The sequence below is a fragment of the Neoarius graeffei genome, chromosome 7, assembly GCF_027579695.1.
Source record: "Neoarius graeffei isolate fNeoGra1 chromosome 7, fNeoGra1.pri, whole genome shotgun sequence".
In the NCBI taxonomy this organism is placed as follows: domain Eukaryota; kingdom Metazoa; phylum Chordata; class Actinopteri; order Siluriformes; family Ariidae; genus Neoarius; species Neoarius graeffei.
This window is the reverse complement of record NC_083575.1, coordinates 52,743,204-52,767,378: the sequence shown is the minus strand read 5'-3', so window position 1 is coordinate 52,767,378 and position 24,175 is coordinate 52,743,204. Positions and strand designations below refer to the sequence as shown.

Genomic DNA, 24,175 nt, shown 5'->3' with positions numbered 1-24,175 from the left:
TTTCACCAGGTTTTCGGACAGACATTTGACCTCACAGTGACCTTGACCTTAGACCATTTGATCTCAAAATCTAATGAGTTTATCTTTGTCCCCAAATGCACAAATGGTGAAAGTTTGGTGAAATTCCTTTCATATGCCTTGGAGATATTGTGTTCACAAGGTTTTCGGACAGCCTTGGAGATATTGCATTCACAAGGTTTCGGGATGGACGCACGCGGACAGACATTTGACCTCCCAGTGACCTTGACCTTAGACCTTTTGACCTGAAAATCTAATCAGTTTATCTTTGTCCCCAAATGCACAAATGGAGAAAGTTTGGTGAAATTCCTTTCATCTGCCTTGGAGATATTGTGTTCACAAGGTTTGCGGACAGACATTTGACCTCACAGTGACCTTGGCCTTAGACCTTCTGATCTCAAAATCTAATCAGTTCATGTTTGTCCCAAAGTGCACAAATGGTGAAAGTTTGGTGAAATTCCTTTCATTAGCCTTTGAGATATCGCGTTCAAAAGGTTCCGGGACTGACGCACGCACGGACAGACGGACAACCCGAAAACATAATGCCTCCTGCACCTTACGGTGGCGGAGGCATAAAAATGGAGGATGTGAGTGTGTGAATGAAACGTGAAAGACCGACTACAGTAACGGAAAGAGAGAAGAAAAGACGTTATGTTGTGAAGGAAAGGAAACACAGGACCAAACTAATAAATACCGGCGGTCAGCGAGCACCTCGGTGTGATCAGCTGTTTGTTTAGTAAAGGTAAACCTGCACATGCACACACGGACTTCCTGTGATTTAGTCACTTTAAAGTGAAGTTTGCCATTTCTGCTTTGTTCAGGCAACAATTTCCTTTTCAGCAACCTAGTTAAAGACAACAGGAGCTTCTAGCAAATATGGGGCAGCCATGGCCCAAACAGTCATCAGTTTGAAGTGCCCTTGAGCAAGGCACTTAACCCCCAACTGCTACCCAGGTGCTGGGTGTGTGTGTGTGCTCATACATTACTCTGAATAACAACATCTACTAAATGCCTGTACTGTAATGTATTGTAAAAGAAATCATGTGACATGGTTCTGGTTAAATATGGGCAAGCAGGAAGAAGGGGGGGGGGGAGGTAGTAAGGAGAGGCTCATATGTCTCTCAGAAAACTCACACACAGATTGCACTGCAACCAGAAGTAACATGGCTTTCAGGAACTTGCAACAGATTTTTTTTTCTCTACTGCTGTTTCTTCTTTTTTGCTTAAACGTTTTCACAGGTACCTTTGTCTATGTGCATTTTTATAAACACTTCACATATGTGCAGAAGTTTGGATAATCCTTTTGTTTCCCCTTTTTTTCCTAGATATGACAGCAGGAGTATACATTCGAGAGAAATGTATGTGCATCCAAGAGAGTTATCCCATTCCATGGAAAAACATGACGGACTTCAAGGTGATTGATTCAGGCCCTCATTGCAAAAAAGTTCAGATCATGTAAGTATGCCTCATTATTAAAAAGATGTCATGTTACCAAAGTGTGCTGTAGAATAAAAATCAATTCTGGATTAGGAGGAACTCAATGCAAGTCTTAGATTTGTCAAGAAATCTAGTAGATAACAGTACAGAGCAAGATGACTTCAGGACTATGGATGAAATAATGCATGATCCAGAAAACCTTTTTTTTTGTTTGTTTGTTTTACAATGTTCTCCTGAAACTTAATAGAAATGGCAAAAATGTAATTATTTTCACATATTGCCAATGTCCAGAATACTTATGCACCTTATCGTCTTTTACTGGCTGTCATTAACAGGCTTAAAAAAAAAATCAGAATCAGAATCAGAAGCACTTTAGCCAGGTATGTTACACACACGAGGAATTTGACTCCGGTTCGACTTAGCTTTCATAGTACAGACAGAAAGAAAATATAGGAAAAACACACACACACACACACACACACACAGAGTCTCACTGCAGTGAACTCCAGGGGGAGAATTGCATTTCTACAGCAACGGCCTTGAAGGCAGTGCTGGCAGGAAAGCCAAGATAAAATTGGAATTTGTTTAGACTTAAGATGGGTAGACATGTCCTTTTTCGCTTAACCCGCTTGTCCATTCTGGCCACCAAAATGATCCATTTCTCTTTGCAAAGCCATCAACTTCTCCATGATGTTATCAATGTTGTGACTCACAGCCACAGTCTGAGTGCTGACAGCTCTGCCCATCGCCTTAATCATGTCGGGCAGCTTTGTGGGGCTTTGAACAGCTGCCACCGTTAACTGATTTCCTTGATACACCAGGGCAATGCCAAGTCCAATCAGCAAAAATCCTGTGATCATGGTTCCGAATAGGTAAATATCCTCAATGTCCTCCACGGAAAGAATCGCCAAGCACACCACACGCCACTTCTCCCAGGCATCCATGGTGTATCTGGCTGCACACGTTCCGGCAGGACAGGCAGGTTCCCCTGAACCCAGACTTCTCGTCAAGAAGATTGTGTCAATTGTGTGAAGTGACCAGTTGATCAAATCCATAATTTCGATTCGGAGAACAGTGCAGGAAGGGTCTCTCAGACGAGACGAGTCCGCAGAAGCAAAGCAGGAGAGAGGCTTGAGGCTGAGAAATGAGAGATGAGAGGAAAAAACACCCACACATTTCGCTCCTATCAGGACCGGAATGTGTAGGCATTAAAAAAAACCCTCAGCGCAGCATTCCGTGAAGCACGGAGAAGAATTAACACAACACAAAAAGTGGTCTTTCATAGTCTAGACTGAATAACAGCAGGTGCTTAAACACAGAAACTCAGCACCTCAAACTTAAGTTGTTATTCTTAAAGGTCGGGAAGGTAATTTATTTTAGAAGCATTTTTTTTTTTTTTTTTGAAATTCTCTTTACATCCTGACAGCAGTGAATAAATCATATGCTCTTCCAATAAAAAAGGAGAAAAAAATCCATCATCTGTGTCAGTTACAGGGCTGTAAAAAGTCTGTCCAATTATTTCATTCAGTCTGCGCTCACTCTGCCTGTGCACTTATTGCGTGTGATCCGAGCCATGTTTGTTGTTTCCATTCATTATGATAACGTTAGGTGTTTTCTTACGTGATTGAGACATGAGGTAGTTGGATATGACAACAACGTGCTACACTTCTTCCCCCAGTGTGTGCTCTCTCGTGGACTCCTCCTTCAGCAGTAGTCAGGCAGTGCGCATTCATGTGTTTTAGAAAAGTCACTGCAGATAAAGCACTGAAGGAAAGGGGTAGGATTTTTTGGTTTGATGCTTTCAAAATCTAGCTTACTCTTGCTGGTTGCTTCACAATTGCCTACCCTGCCTTTAATTATCATTATTGTTCTCTCTTATCTCAAACCCCATTGACGTGTCTAAATGCCTAATTTACTTCTAATGCATGCCACAGTTTGGTTACGGGACATGCTCATCTGCAGGGTTCCCTTTGACACTAGCAAGGCAAGGCAAGTTTATTTATATAGCGCATTTCATACACAGTGGCAGTTCAATGTGCTTTACAGAGGTAAAGGCAAAACAGTAAACAATAGAAAATAAAATTACATAAAATAAAGGGGGAAGAAGAGAGAAAAAAATAAGAATTAAACAATAGTAGAAATAAAATAATAAAATGAAGTAAAAGTTCAGTAAAAAACAGCAGAATAAAATAGAATAAAAGTTAAGTAAAGTTTAAAACATGCAAAGACTGTAAAAGTTAAGTAAAGTTTAAAACATGTAAAGATGATGATATTTATCAGTTAGCAGAAAGCATCTGAGAACAGCTTGATCTTTAGTCTAGATTTGAAGCTGCCAACAGCAGGAGCATTTTTGATGTCCTCTGGGAGTTGGTTCCATAGCTGTACTGCATAGTAGCTAAAAGCTGCTTCACCACACTTTGTTTTAAAAACAGGTTTTAACAGTAAATTTTGCTGCTGCGATCTGGTAGATCTGATTGGGTTAGGCCGCTGCAACATATCAGAGGTAATTAGAGGTAACTAAAGAGCTGTTGAGACATAAATTGGCAAAATACACACTTTCAAATAGTTCAACAGAAATCATCATGTTCAGCCAAATCCTTTGGCTACTGTACAAAACTGTCACTACGACCTTTAAAGCCTTCTGATAAGAATTATAAAATCAGCCCTTGACATTTCATTTTTTATTAAGGGAGATAATTTCCTGTTGGGGCGGCACGGTGGTGTAGTGGTTAGCACTGTCGCCTCACAGCAAGAAGGTCCGGGTTTGAGCCCCGTGGCCGGCGAGGGCCTTTCTGTGCGGAGTTTGCATGTTCTCCCCGTGTCCGCGTGGGTTTCCTCCGGGTGCTCCGGTTTCCCCCACAGTCCAAAGACATGCAGGTTAGGTTAACTGGTGACTCTAAATTGACCGTAGGTGTGAATGTGAGTGTGAATGGTTGTCTGTGTCTATGTGTCAGCCCTGTGATGACCTGGCAACTTGTCCAGGGTGTACCCTGCTTTTTGCCTGTAGTCAGCTGGGATAGGCTCCAGCTTGCCTGCGACCCTGTAGAACAGGATAAAGTGGCTAGAGATAATGAGATGAGATGAGAATTTCCTGTTGTAACAGGCAGGCAGAAGTGTTACATCAGTACAGATTTTACACCTTCAAACAACTGGTTTACAAGTAACTTCTCATCTCATCTCATTATCTGTAGCCGCTTTATCCTGTTCTACAGGGTCGCAGGCAAGCTGGAGCCTATCCCAGCTGACTACGGGCGAAAGGCGGGGTACACCCTGGACAAGTCACCAGGTCATCACAGGGCTGACACATAGACACAGACAACCATTCACACTCACATTCACACCTACGGTCAATTTAGAGTCACCAGTTAACCTAACCTGCATGTCTTTGGACTGTGGGGGAAACTGGAGCACCCGGAGGAAACCCACGTGGACACGGAGAGAACATGCAAACTCCACACAGAAAGGCCCTCGCCGGCCACGGGGTTCGAACCCGGACCTTCTTGCTGTGAGGCGACAGTGCTAACCACTACACCACCGTGCCACCCCTACAAGTAACTTGTTAATCATAAACTGAAAGATTTGTGTTTTTTTCCTAATAATGTGTTGATCTCAATCCTAGCATCTCCATGGGAAGTAAAGACACTTGTCTGGCTCCAAATTCCAAACAAGGGAAGAAAATGCAGCAATGCTGGAAGCGGTATGTGTCTCACTGTATTAAGACAGTTTTCTAAACAAGTAGATTTTCAGCTGTTTACACCATGAATATAAATACAATAGCCAAGGAGTCCATATACATTTTTTTTTTTACACAAGCAAGCATACCGTTTAGGTCATGAGGAACAGGCATGTCCTATATTGGCACATTGAGATATCTTATACTGTATAGACACACAGTGGCCAGTTACAGTTATTACCTCGCCCAAGACGGACTAAGCGGGGTGAGGTATTGTAATCAGTACGGTTTGCTTGTGTGTCTGTCTGTTAACAATCTAGCGTCTAGACGGTTGCACCAATTGACTTTAAATTGTCAGGGTAGGTGGGCAATGGTCCGTAGATTACCTGATTAAATTTTGGGGGTAATCGGGTCAAGGTAAAGGTCACCGAAAAGGCCGGGTGAGGTTTATTTTGCCTGGCAGCACTTGTTTGTCATTTTATCAGGTGTACCTACCATGTATCCGGCATGGTACATGTACAGTTTTGCTATGCAGACTGTCATTTACTCCCTGTACTCTATCCATCAATGGAAAGAGACCACCATAGAACTACCAGTGACCAAAGATTAGATTAGATTAGATAAATGGGGGTTAGGGTAAGTGTGTGTGTGTGTGTGGGGGGGGGGGGGGGGGGGGAGCAGGAAAGATATTGCACTTTATATTGCACATTAATTGCACATTGTCCAGTATTGCTTATTGTTAGGCTAGGCTACTGCTCTTTCCCATCCTCTGTCCTCCTGTTACCCCTCCTCCCCCCAGAGAGGAGTTGTACAGTCTGATGGTGTGAGGGACAAAGGAGTTTTTGAGTCTGTTCGTCCTGCACTTGGGAAGGAGCATTCTGTCACTGAACAGGCTCCTCTGGTTGCTGACGACGGTGTGCAGAGGGTGACTAGCATTGTCCATGATGTTCAATAGTTTGTCCATAGACCTCTTCTCTGCCACCGTCACCAGAGAGCCCAGCTTCATGCCGACCACAGAGCCGGCCCGCCTGATCAGTTTGTCCAGCCTGGATGTGTCCTTCTTGGACGTGCTGCCCCCCCAGCACATCATGGTGTAAAACAGGACACTAACGACCACAGACTGATAGAACATCCACAGGAGTTTTCTGCAGATGTTAAAGGACCGCAGCCTCCTAAGGAAGCATAGCCTGCTCTGTCCCTTCCTGTATAAGTGATTGGTGTTGCAAGTCCAGTCCAGCTTGCTGTCCAGCCACAGCCCGAGGTACTTGTAGGAATCCACAACCTCCACCTCGACTCCCTCGATCAGAACTGGTCGTGACCTTGGTCTGGACCTCCCAAAGTCAATGACCAGCTCCTTGGTCTTCGAGGTGTTGAGCTGCAGATGGTTCCTGTTGCACCACACAGCAAAGTCCCTCACCAGGCTCCTATACTCCTCCTCTCTGTCGTCACTGATACACCCAACGATGGCTGTGTCATCGGCAAACTTCTGAATGTGACACAGCTCATAGATAGTGGGGATATAGACTAACACTTGTAGTGCGTGTCGCACTGGTGCGACTGTAGGAGTTACAGCAGATGCTCACTTTTATTATACAAGATGGAGAGATTAGTAAGAGACAAAAAGTCTTGTTTTTACCACAGGCAGTTTGTGTTAATCATCCTATAGTCCTTAAATCAGTGCTCAGATCCAATATTTCCAATCCTGGTGTTAAAGTGAAGAATCCTCATATATGAATATCCACACTGTGGCCTTGTTTCATTATCAAAGCAAATGTTAAAAACAAAATATTGTAAGACATAACAGTGATGTACAAGAGAGGAACTACTGCTTTATCAAACAGTTCCTTCTACCTGCTGTTCATACACACAGGTCAGGGAGACACAAATATGAGAGAGAGAGAGAGAGAGAGAGAGAGAGACTTGACTGACTTTCAAACTTCATTTAATACAAATTGCTTACACATGCATACCATGTCCTTAAAAAAAAGTCTTTACAAGTCTTTACCAGTATTTAAAAATCATTAAAAAAATAAAAGAGTAAAAATGCAGCCTAAAATAGATAAATAAATAAATAAATAAATAAATAAACATATATGCACAACTCTGATAAAATTGACAGTTAATCAGGCTGCAAGTCCTCTAACAGGCTGTTAAAATTAAGTGCATCATCCTCCAGATAACACACAGCATCTTTATAACACCATATCCTCTCCAAAGCCCCAAGATCATTCATTTCACTGTAAAAACGAAAATCAATTAAAATTCTTGATTTCACCAACATCATAAACACCATTAAAATATTGTGACCTGAGTCAAACTCTATTTTATTTTGCCTACTCACATAAATAGCCATTTTGGATTGTCCAAGTAAAAAGTTTAATAATTGACATTTAAACCTGCGCTTCTGGCAATATTTAAACCCTAAAATAAAAGTTTCCATTAAAACCACCAAATAACCTTTCTAAAAGGGTAAAAAGAGGTTTCAGTCTCACACATTGCATGAAAGCATGAAAAATGGTTTCCTTCATTGTGCAAAAGGGACACTGTTCACTTACACTGGGATTTAAAACTGAAATAAAAGCATTAACTGCCACTGCCCCATGCAAAATCCTCCATTGTAAGTCCCCGCATTTCTTAGGTAATGGTGACTTGTGAAAGACCTTCCATTGTGGTTTAACCTCCTCAGTGATTTGCAAAACAGCACGCCACGGAGTGTCAATTCTTTTATCAAGGTGTTTTTTGTTCATAGCCAGAACACATAGTTTATACAATACCTTACCAGAGGCAAGGTTACAACCAAGAAAAAATATGGGCTCGGATTTAAGTAAAACACCTGAGGAGTCATCCAAATCTGCAGTTACAGTAAAATTAGGAAATACATCAGAGTCATTTGGAGACAACAAGCCCACAGAAAAATCGTTCAACAACTTATTTTCGTCTTCTGTAAAGAACCCCTTCCACTTTCCAAGAAGATGCTTTATCATTCAAAATGACCTTACTCCTAATTGGTTAGCCACTGGATTCGCATTTTGAAACAAAGGACCTGCTAAATTGATCAAGTCATTCAGGGTGAGAACTTTATCACAGAGAACTCCATTGAGGGCAGGAAAAGACTGATCATGTGAGAGGTCTAATATGGAGCCATTGATCAAAGGCTCTTGCAGAAACCAAAAAAGAGATGTAGAGCTCATAGTCCTCCCAATCTTGAAAAGACTCCATACTTTAAAAAGGTTCCGATAAAAAATAGGAAATTTCTTCAAGTTCAGATGTTTAGGGTCCATCCAGAAAAGCGTCTTATCAAGCCCCAGCCCCTCAAAAGTGTGCAGAATGACACAAGTTACAGCTTCCCAGCTGCTCTTCGCAGTCCCACTAAGCAGTCTCTGTATGAACTGTAGACGAAAAGCAGCCGTCCTGCTCTGTAAATGAACCAACCCGTGTCCCCCTTCTTCTCTGGGTAAAAACAAAACACTTTGTGGCACCCAGTGTAGGTTGTCTCAAAAAAAATTAACCAGAACAGATTGAATTTTTGAAAGCACATTGACAGGAGGGTCTATACAGGCCAGCCGGTGCCAGAGGGATGATGCAACCAGGTTGTTTATTATAAGTGCTCTGCCTCTATAAGACAATTTATTCATTAAAAAGTCCCATCTACCAAGACGGCCTTTCACTTTCTCTAAAACACCAAAGTTTTTCTGCATAAAATCATTATTCCCGATAAACACCCCCAGGTATTTAAAACCTTCTCTGCACCAATGTAGGTCCTCAGGTAAACTGGGTGGACCATTCTTCCAGTCCCCCATCAACAAAGCCACACTCTTTCCCCAATTTACTTTAGTAGAGGATAGCAATTTAAAATGATTAAGTAATCCCAACATGGCATTCACATCCCTCTGGCTCTTAACAAGAATAGCCACATCGTCAGCATAAGCTGATAATTTAAACTTAAAAGTGCAATTTGGAAGCATTACACCTTCAACCTCATTTCTCAGTTTAATCAAAAGTGGCTCTATCGCCAAGGAATATAACATCCCAGACAAGGGACAGCCTTGTCTAATACCTCTAAAACACTTTAAAAGGGGCACACAAGTCACCATTAACCTTTAGTATGCTTTCAATGTCACGATATAAGACTTTTATATATTTAATAAAATCAGAATTAAAACCAAATGCGGCCAAGACATTCCATAAATAGTTATGCTCAATTCTGTCAAACGCTTTCTGATTGTCTATTGAGATAAGTCCAAAATCTAAATTTAGACGCCGTCCAACATCCATAATATCTCTAATGAACCAAATGTTGTCATAAATCAACCTTCCAGGCACACAGTAAGTCTGGTCAGGATGGATGACCTCTCCTACCACTTTTCTAAGCCTATTGGCCAGAACCTTTGAGAGCACTTTATATTCCACACATAGGACAGAGACAGGCCTCCATGACCTTATGTCATTTAGATCCCCTTTTTTTGGCAACAACGTCACCACAGCTCTTCGGCAACTTTGTGGCAGCCACCCATTGGTTAAACTGTCACTAAGCACCTCCAGCAAATCTGTGCCTACTTCAGGCCAGAAAGGTTTGTAGAATACAACCGGTAGACCATCAATCCTCGGAGCCTTTCCACTCTCCATACTTTGGAGGGCTGTAAACACTTCCTCCAGGGTTATCACCCCTCCGAGGATTGCATTTGCCGAGCTGGACATCTGGGGTAAATTGTTCAGAAAGACATTCTCTGGAGCCTGCTCATAGGAGATCTCACTCTTGTAAAGATTCTCAAAAAATGCCCGTGCTCTTTTACGAATGTCAGTGTGAGCATACAGAATAGTGCCATCTTCTGACGACAAAGATTGCATTAGCTTTTTTTGACCGTTTTTCTTTTCCAAATTAAAAAAGAATTTGGTAGGTGCATCCATGAGTTCAATAGACTGAAAACGTGACCTGACCAGAGCTCCTTGAGCCTTAACCCCTAATAACTCGGCCAGTAAGTTCTTTTTAATTTTCAATTTTTCCGTTACATTGCCAGTTGTGTCCCCTTGAAGATTCAAAATCTCAAACTTTAAGGCAGTCATACGATTGGAGATGTCCCTCGTGGCACTGAAGCTATACTGTTGGGACAACATTTTTATCTGGACCTTAGCAAAATCCCACCACTGCTGTATTGACCTAAAAATAGGCTTTGTACTCTTACACTGATCCAAAAAAAATTAAAAACATCCCTAAAATGCTTGTCTTGCAATAAACTGGTATTAAAATGCCAGTAAGCACTCTTTGGTTTAAAAGTACTAATAAATATGTTGCATGTTACCATACAGTGATCAGAAAACCCAACTGGTACAATGTTACAACTCCTAAAGAAATTGAACTGGTGTTTGAACCCATAAAATCTATCTAGCCTCGCCAAGGACAGCATGTTATTATATGAGTGGACCCATGTATACTGCCTCTGATTTAAATGGAAACTTCTCCAAACATCTACAAGATTGTGAACCTTTAAAATTTCAACTAACTTTTTACGAGATGGCATGTGAGGCTCTATATGATTGCGATCTATGCCATTCTCCGTGCAATTAAAATCTCCCCCAACAAGCAAGATGTCTTCATAATCACAAGTTTTAAGAACATCATCCAGTGTTTGTAGAAAAAGTATGCGCTCTAACGCATCAGTAGGTGCATAAACACAAACAAACATAAAGGTTTTACCATCATATTTGGCTCTTACTTTTAAAAGCCTGCCTTTAATGATTTCATTAATTTCATAGGAACATGGAATAAAATTGTGGCTAAAAAGAATACCAACACCCCCACTATTTGAGGTGTTATGACTCAAAACTGATACACCAGTAAGTTCACTCGCCCAGTCATCACCATTCCTTATATCTGTGTGAGTTTCTTGAACAAACGCAACATCAATTCTCTTTTGTTTAAAAGTTTCAAACACAATAGCTCTCTTATTTCGTTCCCTTGCTCCATTTAAATTCAACGAAGCAATTAGAAATTCACACATAAGGAAATATAAAATATAGAACTTAAGATACATAATGATCATAGAGAAAAATTACAATTGATTTTTAACATCACTATCATTTAACTTGCCCAGTATCTTTTTTAAACGGAAGCCCTCTTGATCGGTAAATCCCCCTTCTGACAAACAGTTTGGTCTTTGCAATAAACTGATCAACATCTGCAAAATGATAATCAATCCTTACATTCCTTGCATGTTTGGTTTTGGTTAAAAACGCTTTGATATCTTCGACACTGTAATTCTGTTGAGAAAAGCCGCTTGTGCGTAGACTGCAGGTAACACTACAGTCAAACGCATAATCGCTCTCACTATCAGGCACATCAACTGTCAGACTCTTCTTCTTTGCTTTGCCTTTAGAGCCTGGATGACCCCTTTTCTTAGACGGCATTTTAAAAACATTTTCAGTTTCTATAGGAGGGTTATGTTCATTAATAACTTCATTAAAGATTTGTTCCACTAGATCTGTGTAACTACCCTGTGAAGCAGCGGGCATTTCAGATTCCGAAGCGAGATCCATTGAGTCACCATCTTCTGGTGTCTCAGCCGGAGGGGCTACCTCTCCTTCACCATTCCCATCACCCGCACCTTCACCCTCCTCACCCGTAGGTGTCTCATCATTCTCAGTATTGAGTGTTTCCTGAGATCTTTCGTCACTGGGGATACCCTCTTTTAAATTCACATTATTCGGTTTCACCTTATCTGGACAATTACGCGCCAGGTGCCCCAGCTGTTCACATCCAAAACATTTCATTGTATTTGTGGTCACATAAATCATGTAATTAAAATCATCCACCTTAATATTCAGAGAGATTTCAAGTTCTCCCTTGTCTTTCAAAATTATATAAGCGAACCTTCGAAACGAGACAACATGCTTTAATAGCGGAGATTTGGTTGCCATTGGTATCATTTTTGGGGGAGATACTACTTTTCCGTAACGAGATAAGACCTCTGTAAGCACATCATTGCTAATAAAAGGGGGCACATTAGAAAGCATTACTTTTCTTGAAGGGCTCGACAAAGGTAAAACGGGGAGAAAAACATCTTCAACCACTACCCCCGTCTCCACCATTTCGTTTACCAACTCAACAGAAGCAAGGAATAAAACCACTGCCCTGTTCATGCGAGACGCAGACAAAACATTGTCATGACCAATTAAACCTCCCACAGCCAAACTGATCTCCTCCACTGAAAGAGGTGAATCTATTTTAATGGAGCACTTGCATGTGACGTCACAGCCGATCCAGATTGTGACAGACGCCATCTTGTCGGTCAAACGCCATTTTCCGCCTTCTACTTCTACTTCTGCTTTTACTTCTACCTTTTCTTCTGGAAAACCCTACTATATACAATTCTACTACAACGGCTGCAGCTACAAGCTCTCCCTACCTGTGCACGTTTTTTATGTTTTTTGCGTGTATTTTTGCGTGTTGTTTGTCTGTACCGGTCTTCAATATCCACTACAACCGTATGGACTTACTGGACATTGGTTTCCATCAGAAAATGACGGTTTGTAGCGATTTCCATCGCATGCACAACATTCCGGACGAGAAAAAAAAAAACATTCCGGACGAGATAGCGAGACCAGCGGGGTCTCCGTGGATTGTTATCGGAAGCAAAGCGAAGGAGGCGGTGCCGGGAGCGGAAGCAAAAGCGAGGCTGCAGAGCCGGCCTGTTGACTAAGCTCAGAAAACAGCCACTCAAATCTCCACTGCCAAGCCGCTACCTCTCCAACGCCAGATCCATGCAAACAAGACGGACGATTTGGAATTACCTTATTCTATTCTATAATCGGCTGGTCAGTGCTATACTCAATACTTAAGTGACTTACCCATCCAATGAGGATTCTTGTTTACAAGATGCCACATCTGAGTCGCTGACAAATCCTGAATTTCTGTAAAGATAACTGTCCAGAGATTTATAAGCACGCAGTGCTTCACCACTGAACAGCGAGGGAAAGTTAATGAGGTAATTATACACGTCCGGGTATTCCGCTGGCAGTTCAAAATCCGGTCGTGAAAACTCCGTCCGGTAAGCCATAAGGGTCACAAATCTGTAGATCGTTTATTTTAGACATATATCTAGTTATCTGTTCATTAGAAAAATGAGCCATGTAGTCCGTCGGTTGAAATTGATCCATTCTGTACACGAGTGCAGCAGTATTCAGCAGTGTTTTTGACCGACAAGATGGCGGTTGTGTACTTTCCGGTCACGTGACTGCAAGATCTCTATACCATGCTTCCTCGTTAGAAAGCCAAAATGCTGCTCAGGTGCACTTCGCGCCGCCATACTTCCAAAAGGAAGCAGACGCCTGGCGCGTGCACTTTTAACAAAATTCAAACAACAATAATCTAACAAACCGTATACAAAAAAAATAAATAGAAAGATAGAAAAAAGGTAGAAAAAGGACAAAAGTTTATGGCACGGCGGCCAAACTTTCAGCACGCACTCACTCACGCTCCACTCCACCCACTCGCACCGCACATGCGCAGAAAGAGAGAGAGAGAGAGAGAGAGAGAGAGAGAGAGAGAGAATGTATTGTAAGTGATATAGAAATATAGATTTTTATGTAGAAATTGCACATTTCCCCTTTTTAGATTCATACACAAGAAAACTTCTTTCAGTATAATAATACTAGTTTTGTTTAGTGTTGAATTTGATGAACACTGACACCTAGTGTTAGAAGTTTAAAAAAAAAAAACAATGTTCACTATATACAGTACCAGTCAAAAGTTTGGACACACCTTCTAATTCAGTGTTTTTTCTTTATTTTTATTAATTAAAAGCAGAGGTGGACAGTAACGAAGTACATTTACTTGAGTACTGTACTTAAGTACACTTTTTGAGTATCTGTACTTTACTTGAGTATTATTTTTTGTGGAAACTTATGACTTTAACTTCACTACATCTGAAAGACAAATGTTGTACCGTACTTTCTACTGCACTACATTTCTATCAAGGTCCTCGTTACTCGTTACTATGAAGCAGCTTTGAACATGGATATTTTTTTTTCTAAAATGTGATTGATTTTTTCGCAGGTGACACTGAGACAGCCGATCAATAATCACTAGGGTCACGTCACGTCTATAGACTGTATACAACCAAGTTCAGTGATTTCTCAGCAGCATTATTTAACACAATCAGTCAATGGCAGAATGGAAGGAGGCGGTTCTTCTGGAGAATGCACACACTCATGGCCCATGAACCCATGTTTCAGTTTTCTGAAAGGATTAAAGATTCGTTTTGTTTTAAATGTTTTCTTTGCTTGCCTAAAATGAACCACATCACAGCCTACAAAAACTCGCCACCCAACCTGCAGGATCATATTGAGGTATATAAACATTTTATTCCAAGAAAAAGCCTGCAACGAAGTTGTCTGTGCTTTTAGAGCTAGCGGTAACGTTACAATAGCAACACAGTCTGGTTAGTCTGACTTTCTATGGATTTGCCCGCCAAGTTGCCATAGCCTTGTCCATGGCTAACATTTACACATAGCTAGTTAACATGGACACTGTTAGTTAGCATGTAAAAACAGAGTTACGCTAACATGAATAACGTTAACTTATCTGAAGTGCTTTCAGAAATATATTTTAGCATAATCTTGCCAAATAAACAATGTAGAAATCTATCTTTTCTAGTAGCATTAGCTACCCAATATGATTTTGAGTTTGAAAAGAGTTTGCTAGCATGTCAGGTGGAGTTTCACTGACTAGCTAGCTTAACGTTAAACCACCATGATGGCACAGCATGCGTTCATTTTGTGAATTCACATTTCTGTCTTTGGTAATGGCATTAGGTTTTGTAAGCATTGTGGCAATAATACAACAATGCATTGACAGAAAATGTACTTTTAATACTTAAGTATTGTTAAAAGCAAATACTTCAGTACTTTAACTTAAAGGGATAGTTCGGGATTTTTGACATGAATCTGTATGGCATCCCCATCAATAGCGTCGTGCAAACACACTGACTTACCCCTGACAGCATCCTGTGAGTCCAGTTCTTGTCCAGTTTTGGTCCAGATGAAAGTAGTCCGGCAAGTTTGTTGGGGTCACGAAAGTAAAACGTTTTTCGTCTCAAAACAGTATGTGTTCAAAAGAGTGATATATTTGCATCACAAAACCGTTGCCAAATAAAAAGTCAGACCTCGAAATCGCTTGGCACTATTTTCTCTCCCTTCTTATCACTGCGCGCTGCTGCCAGGTGACAGCAAAACGCAGACCCACTAAGCTGGTGGGAGACCAAGGCTGCACTCTATCCACGGCTTACACACGTGATGGCACGGAGGATGTGTATAGTGGCAGCATCTGTCCCCCCAGAGAGGATCTCTTCAAAAGCAGGACAGCTTATAACTGAGAGGAGAAATAGAATCAGAATTAACTAGTTAATTGCAGCAGTTAAAGGAATAGGTAGGAAAAGGAAGGCGCAAAGACACCACGCAGCACCTGAAAACGGGTTTTCAGGCACTGCGCACCTGTTTTCAGGCGCTGCGCGGTGTCTTTGCGCCTGCAGCGGTGCTTTGCCTGTGCTGTGGCTGAAAATAGTTCCAGATATAAATTGGTCTAGTAAATCCCTTCGTGTTAATTTGCATTGATATGTGTACTCGATGTGAATGTACAAGTCATGAGAAATAATTATAAAAAATCTTGAGTTATTTTATTCACTTTTGCAACGACAATGCTAGCTGGACACGCCGGATTACAGCGACTACGCTAAGCTAAGCTAACCTGGACGTTTATAGATCAGGACAATGGCTGGGTCGGCTACAAAACGCTTTGGCTCACTCATCCAACTCTAGGGACTGCAGGGACTGACTCAATTTCATCTGGGGGTGGCGTACTCCTTTAAATCAAAAATAAAATCTTGGGTGCCGAAAGAGCCGGCTCTTTATAGTAAGAAGAGCCAAAAGAGCCGGCTCCCGAATAAGAGCCGAAATTCCCATCACTAGTAAACAATGAATGAAACAGCCATGGCTGTCACCTGGCGGCAGCGCGCAGTGATAAGAAGGGAGAGAAAATAGTGCCAAGCGATTTCGAGGTCTGACTTTTTATTTGGCAACGATTTTGTGATGCAAATATATCACTCTTTTGAACACATACTGTTTTGAGACGAAAAACATTTTACTTTCGTGACCCCAACAAACTTGCCGGACTACTTTCGTCTGGACCAAAACTGGACAAGAACTGGACTCACAGGATGCTGTCAGGGGTAAGTCAGTGTGTTTGCACGACACTATTGATGGGGATGCCATACAGATTCATGTCAAAAATCCCGAACTATCCTTTTAAGTAAAAAATTGACTGGACAACTTTCACTTGTATCGGAGTAACATTTGACCAGTGGGATCTGTACTTTGACTTTAAGTAATGAAGTCCACTTTGTCCACCTCTGATTAAAAGACACTTCATGTCTTAAAGTAATGATGGATGTCATTTCTCTTTACTTAGTTGAGCGGTTCTTGACATAATATGGATTACTACAGTTGTGTAACAGGGCTATTTACTATTATAAATTTTTTTTATTATTTACTATTTACTGTTTGATCTCAAACACATTCAGAAGGCAAGAAATGGCACTAATTAACTTTTGACGAGGCACACCTGTTAATTGAAAAGCATTCTAGATGACTACCTCATGAAGCTGGTTAAGATAATGCCAATAGTGTGCAAAGCGTCATCAAGGTAAACACTGGCTACTTTGAAGAGTCTAAAATATGGAACATATTTTGTTTTTAATACTTTCTGTTTACTGTACCACGTAATTCCATATATTCCACATATTGTCAAAATACAGAAGAACCTATGAATGAGTAGGGGTGTCCAAACTTTTGACTGGTACTGTAAAACTATACAGTCTTATAGCAGCAATTGTATACAAACTGCAGACTCTATACTACACTTTTGAGCAATTTCAGTTGGATGGAGAAACACGGAACAGCAAAATTACTACCAACGTGTCCCAAAGCAAAGAAATATAGCATTGTCTTGAAGATCACGGTATGTTTAATTGGGATTTATTAAGACACTAGAGTTTAATAAATCCAGCTTTTCTGTTGCTCTTATCAGACTGAACACTGTATTTCAGCCTGAGTTATGTCATGTCACTTTAAAAAGATTGATTATTTGTGGAATTCCTTATCAATACTGATACTAAAACAATTTAACATTTTCATTTCTATAGGATTAACTTCAATGAAAAGAAGAAGAAGGTTTGCCTGTCAGCAAGAAAAATCAAATTGAGACAAAAAAAGGCAAAACCACCATAAACCTGGCCAAAGACTCAGGTTTTTTTTTTTAAATATCTGTCTTTATTCTTTTATGTTTTATTCTTTTTTTAAAACTTAACCTACATTTATCTATATTTCACTCTGTACTTGAGCTGCTAGAACACCTGAATTTCTCGATAAAGGAATATCTTATCTTTTTTGTTAGATGCCCCTTTGTACCATGTTTATTTTTGTATCATTTTACCGAATACTGCTTTGTAAAATCTGTTTTGTATTCATATTGTAACATTAAAACAATAAGCCTAAAGATGTAAACTGACAATGGAGTGAAAATTAACAGAACAAGAACAACAGAACAACTGTATTTCAGCCTGAGTTATGTCATGTCACTTTAAAAAGATTGATTATTTGTGGAATTCCTTATCAAATACAATTTTAATGGAACCGAATATTCTGATGGCCCCATCCCTGTCTATGGCCATAAATTATTCAAAATCAGTGAGGCTCATCTTGTGAAATGATAACAAATGACTGCTAGATAAAATACAAACAAATTCAGACTCAGCTCTTCCACCAGCTAAAAGCCAGCAGAAAAGAAAAGGAAAGCCTACTGAGTGAATGCAATTGCAAGGTAGAGCAAGGTTAGATGGCATGTTATTTTTCTGGACAAACAACTAAATCATTCTAGCTAGCGCTTAGCTATCTTAGCCTTAGAATGATGGGGTCCACTTCGCGGTAGTGAGTATGGAGTTATACGGGCCTTTCACATGATGTCATCATAACTGCTTGCTTTGTGTTTGACAATGACCAGCACAAGCTTACGCAAGTAATTGTAAGTCCAATTCAGTACATCTACAGATACACTTGTAGAACTTACATCTAAAAGAACAATTCCAGAGACCTGTAGTGCTTTTGGATGTAATAACAGATGTGGAGATAAGCCTGGTTTAACTTTTCACCACTTCCTGGTGAACTCAGAAAGATGAGAAAAATGGCGAGCTGCATTTAAATGGGAAGACTGGATGCCAACAAAGCATTCCTGTGTGCATGGAGAACATTTTATATCAGGTTAGTGTGAAAGCTCTGTGCAACTTTAAAATGTATATCTGGATGTGAGCTTTGGACGTGATGTAGTTTATTAGACCCAATGCTTGGTGAGACTAGCAGCATGCTTGTTATGTACTGATAATGTAGACTCAGCTAAACATAATAAAATATGCTAGAGCTCGGCCCTGGCTTGTTTATTACTGTTAGAAGTCCATATTTGAGCTTACCTATGTCATAATAAGGTATGTTTCCTTATCAGGAATTTCCCATAACATTCTGGTATGCACGAAACCTGCCTCGAAATATTGGTAGGCATGTGTACTTTTGTACGCCTTTCGTATCTCTGGTGTATTTAGAAATCCAAATACTAAATAGTTCAGGATGTTGTAGTATCCCACATCCAGTAGCTGGTTTGCCAAACACTTTTCAAATGGAATAAATACATTTGTGGGTAAATTAAGAAGCAGCCTTTATTTTTGACACACATAAACTCAAACACAGCAAAATTCCTCCTCTGCATTTCAACCATCTCAAGCAGTGAATGCGCACACAGAGAGAGAGAGAGAGAGAGAGAGAGAGAGAGAGAGAGAAGAATAAATAAATAATAAATAAATAAATATATTTTTGCATAAATTATATGGATCTGTGATGCCTGCATGCTTCAGTTTTTGGATGTAACGTGATCTGCTGGTATAATCTAAATTTTTAATCGGCATGATGTTTTCACATATCGCCATCTTGGTGTGATACAGTTCCATAGTTATGCTAATTAGTTAAAGATCCTTGCGTTCAAAATAAAAAATAGCTCTTTGGATTGAGCTATTTCTGTAGGACCATACTGTTTACTTTAAGAGGTAGGAAAACAGTCCTGAAATGGAGAAAGGCGACTCTCGGCACATCAAAATGATAACTTCTCATCCGCATGACATTGTTCTTGTGAGACATAGGAAAATGCCATCCACAATAAAAAATTTGAAAATTAAAGATGACTTTGTAGTCAGCACCTTTAACTAATTACTGTTATCTAAAAGCTGTGTGACAGCAGGTACTGCTGGCATCTTACAACTCCAGGATCAACTTGGGTTGATCCTTTAGAATTTCTGTACATGTTATGCTTGTGCACGTGTGTGTGTGTGTGTGTGTGTGTGTGTGTGTGTGTGTGTGTGTGTGTGGGGGGGGGGGGGGGGGGGGGTTTTACTAAGGATTCTTCAGTTTTCCCATCCAAAACCATGCCTATAGGTGGATTGGCTTTGTTAAATTGCCTTTCAGAGAGAGAGAGAGAGAAAGATGCACTACAATGAACTGGTATCCCTTCTAGGGTGTATTCCTGCCTTTTGCCTGGATGGATTCTGGTTCCTGGGATGGATTCTGGTTTCATCATGAACCTGACCAGTGTGCAGCATTAATTAAGATGAAGGAATGCATAATATTAGAGGATATGTGCCTGAGTGTGAGTCTGATCATACTCATACAGCACACTTTTCACCCACACCATACCCTAATCACATTTCATCAGTGGATCTGATCAAAAGCCATACGCTCGGCAAAACAGATGAGCTACGAAAAGTGAGTGTGTGGAGTTAATGTCCATCCCATGAACAATCCTTTCTGCTGGAACAGCCATGAACAGAGAAAGGCCTATAGCTCCAGGGACAGAATGCTCCATGTACAGTCGAACTGAAGCCTCCAGCAGTTTTATAGCTGAATACTGGACCCAGGATTAAATCTGAATGACTGACTTTAAATAACAGGGATCTCAGTGAGCTGCAGTGTTTACCTGCACAGGTAATAAACAGTGAAAAGATCACCTTCCACCCGGTTTCTCTCTCACCTCTCCGACAGGATTTCACAATCTGAATAACACTTTAAAAAACAAACAAACATACCTTACCCTCTCATCACACGTCGCCCCGTTTTCCAACGCCAACAAAGAAATCACGGTAAGATGTACAGATTTTTATGCTGTCTTTATCTTCCAGTCTCTCTATAGTCTTCAACATCAGGGAGACGCTTCGGTCAAAATAACTTATAGTGAGTGACAGCTTTGAGAACCAATCAGAACGAAACGTGTGACAAAACTAGCCAATCCAATTTGCGTGAAGGAGGGTTCTTTTTGGTTGCCACGGAAACGGCTGGATCAAGGGCTTTCCAGTCGGCGGGACGCTATTTCATAAGGGTGCATATATATATATATATATATATATATATATATATATATATATATATATATATATATATATATCCTTATGAAATAGCGTATATATATACACACTATTATATTATATTATATTTTTTCTTTTCCCATTATATTTAACTGTAAAAAGAAAAAGGCCCAGAATAATTATTACATGACTAACTACTAACTTTAAATATCACAAATTTAATTGCTTGTGTGTTTCTTTTATGATTAAAAAGCGACAGTGAGAAAAGCTGATTTAAAAACAGTGTTTCAGGCAAATACAGCATCCGTTAAGAGCTGATTATGCAGCTTCTGCTTCCCCTTAGACACACACACACACACACACACACACACACACACACTAATATATATATGAGAGAGAGAATGTGTGAAACCAACCAGATACCAGATCAGCATATATATATATATATATATATATATATATATATATATATATATATATATATATATATATATATATATATATATATATGGCTGCTGAGCTTCCTGTTTTTGAGCCTTGTCTGGGAATACCAGCTATAAACATGTGACACCACATGAACTGGTAAAATGTTTGAGGAAGTTGAAGCTTTGAGCTGCCAAGACACTTCCCTCATGGAAAGCCAGTTTTGTCAGAAAGGATAAGATTATTACAGTGACAGCACTGAAGGGACTTGATTTAAAATATTAAGAAAAAACAACCCATAAACAAGAGCTTGTTGTCACATCAAGAATTTATTTGCCCTTTCATTCTCCATTTTGAGAGCAATTGCATATTTCTGGTTGGACAGCAGTTTTTTTTAGCTTAGAGAGAGAGAGAGAGAGAGAGAGAGAGAGAGAGAGAGAGAGAGAGAGAGAGAGAGAGAGAGAGATTAGATTTTTATTGATGTTTGGAGCCTTAATGTAGGTAGTACTGTCTTAAAGCAACACTCTCCTAATGGACTCATGTGTACAACCACAGGGGTGAGGAGCGAACTGCTTTAAAAGAATCAGTAAGAGCAGTATTACAACAGTTCAAGCACAAGAATAAAAGAAAAATCAACATTTAAAATGTTAAACACCCATTTTTTCCAAGCATTCTCCAAATCAGTGAGTATTATCTTGATTGCTTTGCTTCAAATCCAGTGTGATGGTGTACAGAAGCAAAAGTCCAAAAATTATCACTGAGCAAATAATTATGGACCTATCTATAGAACGTTATTCTCTGTGACAGTATTTTGATGGGCAAGACAGTAAGTCATCATCTAATCTAACACTATATTACATTTCAAGTGTTAAAAAAAACAGAGGCTTTTTTTCTTGCAGGCAGAAACACACCTGGCATCACCATGGTTCATCTCTCCAAGGATCAGCTCTCAAAGCACAGCTGACACTAACAGTTATTTATCTAACATGCTTCATGTAAATGAGAGAGATTAGGGATTAGAGTTGGGCAATGTTGGCAGTGCTAAACTGGCCCACCTGCAGTCCAGACTTCTCTCCCATTGAAAATATTTGGTATATGATGAAGTGCAAAATACGACAAAGGAGACCACAAACAGCTGGGCAACTGAAATTGTATATCAGGCAAAAATGGTACAACATTTCTCTTTCAAAACTACAGTAACTGGTCTCCTCAGTTCCCAAACATTTAAACAGTGTTGTTAAAAGTAGAGGTGATACAAAACATATGCCTGTCCCAACTTTTTTTAAACTTGTTGCTGGCACTAAATTCGAAATGAGCATATAGTTTTCAAAAGAAAAAAAAAGATTTCTCAGTCTTAACATTTGATATGTTGTCTTTGTACTATTTTCAATGAAATATAGGATTCCATCCATCCATCCATCCATCCATCCATCCATCCATCCATCCATTATCTGTAACCACTTATCCTGTGCAGCCCTGTGATGACCTGGCGACTTGTCCAGGGTGTACCCCGCCTTTCGCCCGTAGTCAGCTGGGATAGGCTCCAGCTTGCCTGCGACCCTGTAGAACAGGATAAAGCGGCTAGAGATAATGAGATGAGATGAGACTTATCCTGTGCAGGGTTGCGGGCAAGCTGGAGCCTATCCCAGCTGACTATGGGCAAGAGGCGGGGTACACCCTGGATAAGTCACCAGGTCATCACAGGGCTGACACATAGAGACAAGCAATCATTCACATTCACACCTACGGTCAATTTAGAGCCACCAATTAGCCTAACCTGCATGTCTTTGGACTGTGGGGGAAACCAGAGCATCTGGAGGAAACCCATGAAGACATGGGGAGAGCATGCAAACTCCACATAGAAAGGTCCCTGTCGGCCACTGGGCTCGAACCCAGAACCTTCTTGCTGTGAGGCAAGAGTGCTAAGAACTACACCACCATGCTGCCAATATATGATTCCATGGTTTGCAAATCATCACATTCTGTTTTCATTTATATTTTACACAGTGTCCCAAGGTTTTTGGAGTTGGGGTCATGGATTAATAGAAATATGCTATATGTATTTACCATATATAGTATAAAATAAAAGTCCTTCCCGCACCATTCATGGCGCATTTGGTGGTGCTGATCTCCGTTTCATAACCCTCGGCCTCTTAGCTAGGGTTACAGTGGGGGGCTAGTCCTCTGGTAACCGCGAGAGTTTGACTTCCCACTCGCATCTGTATTGCAGCGTGCCTTGCCAGATGGCAGTAGACACATTTTTATGATGGTCTTTGGTATGACCTGACCATAAGTAGAACTCACGATTGAGAGGCGAACACGCTAACCACTAGGCCACTCGCCGGTCCATATATAGTACCCTCAAGAATTATTGGCAGCCTTTAAGAAAATGAGCAAAAAATTTACATGCAGTCAGTGATATTTTGAACACAAAAATACACTGACATTATATAGTTTCATTCATTCATTCATCTCAGTAACTGATTTATCCTCTTCAGAGTTGTGGCGAATCTGGAAACTCTCAGGAACACTGAAGTATCTGGGCTGAAATACCTTTGATGGGATGCCAGCTAGAGGCAATTTAGCATCACTGCCTACTGACTTGTTTCTGGACAGTGACAGGAAATGAAAGAACCATGAGGAAACGGACATGGAAAAAAATGCAAGGAAACTCCACACTGACAATATCCTGAGCTCAGAATCAAACCCTAGAGCTGTGAGACAGAAACACTACCAGCAGCTCCACCATGCATTTTATTCAAACATCTCCCCCCCCCCCCCCCCCCAAAAAAAAATTTTTTTAAGTAACAATCACTTCAACAAAACAGTGGTTTAAACTGATCTGGGGTGGGTTCCCAAAAGCCTCTTAACGCAAAGAGCATCTTAACTAGGAGAGAGAGTGTTCATTGTGCTGCTCGCTCTACCATTTAACGATGATCTTTGTGTCGCGATGCTTTTGAGAAACTCAGGCCTGTACTCTTACCATTAATATTCTATGATGTCTGCCCTGGAGAGAATATCTTTCTTTCATGTGTAACAAGGTTGAAAACACAGGTTGAATGATCTTGGTTCACTCCTCCATGCAAAACATTTTAATCTCTTTCTTTGACCTTCAATTCAGACCACAGATTTTCAAGTTTTGTTGACAGTGATGTGGCTGGCTGCTTTATGTCCC

The 24,175-nt window shown here is 40.4% G+C and overlaps 2 protein-coding genes across 6 annotated transcripts in view; one reads left to right on the top strand and one right to left on the bottom strand.

Moving 5' to 3' along the window:
• The window catches only part of rassf4a (Ras association domain family member 4a), a 108,774-nt gene extending 85,357 nt beyond the window's left edge, over window positions 1–23,417 (bottom strand). For 2 of the 4 annotated variants that reach the window (XM_060925940.1, XM_060925944.1), the window contains exon 1: window positions 20,307–20,435. The gene's annotated coding sequence lies outside the window, so the exon portion shown is untranslated. Of the gene's footprint in view, window positions 1–20,301; window positions 20,436–23,304 lie in introns of those variants that run through there. The other 2 variants (XM_060925941.1, XM_060925939.1) reach the window with 2 other exon arrangements.
• Window positions 1,131–18,597, top strand: cxcl18a.1 (chemokine (C-X-C motif) ligand 18a, duplicate 1). Of its 2 annotated transcripts, none has more exons than XM_060925938.1 (4): window positions 1,131–1,257; window positions 1,344–1,473; window positions 5,075–5,152; window positions 14,181–15,074. In XM_060925938.1, the coding sequence occupies exons 1-4, from the start codon at window positions 1,182–1,184 to the stop codon at window positions 14,182–14,184; spliced, it is 288 nt and encodes a 95-aa protein (XP_060781921.1). In that variant the 5' UTR covers window positions 1,131–1,181; the 3' UTR covers window positions 14,185–15,074. The 2 variants fall into 2 exon arrangements, with proteins under 2 accessions (XP_060781921.1, XP_060781920.1); XM_060925937.1 differs by lacking the exon at window positions 14,181–15,074 and adding an exon at window positions 17,323–18,597 and having other exon boundaries at window positions 1,135–1,257.
• Window positions 23,418–24,175: the final 758 nt, after the last annotated feature.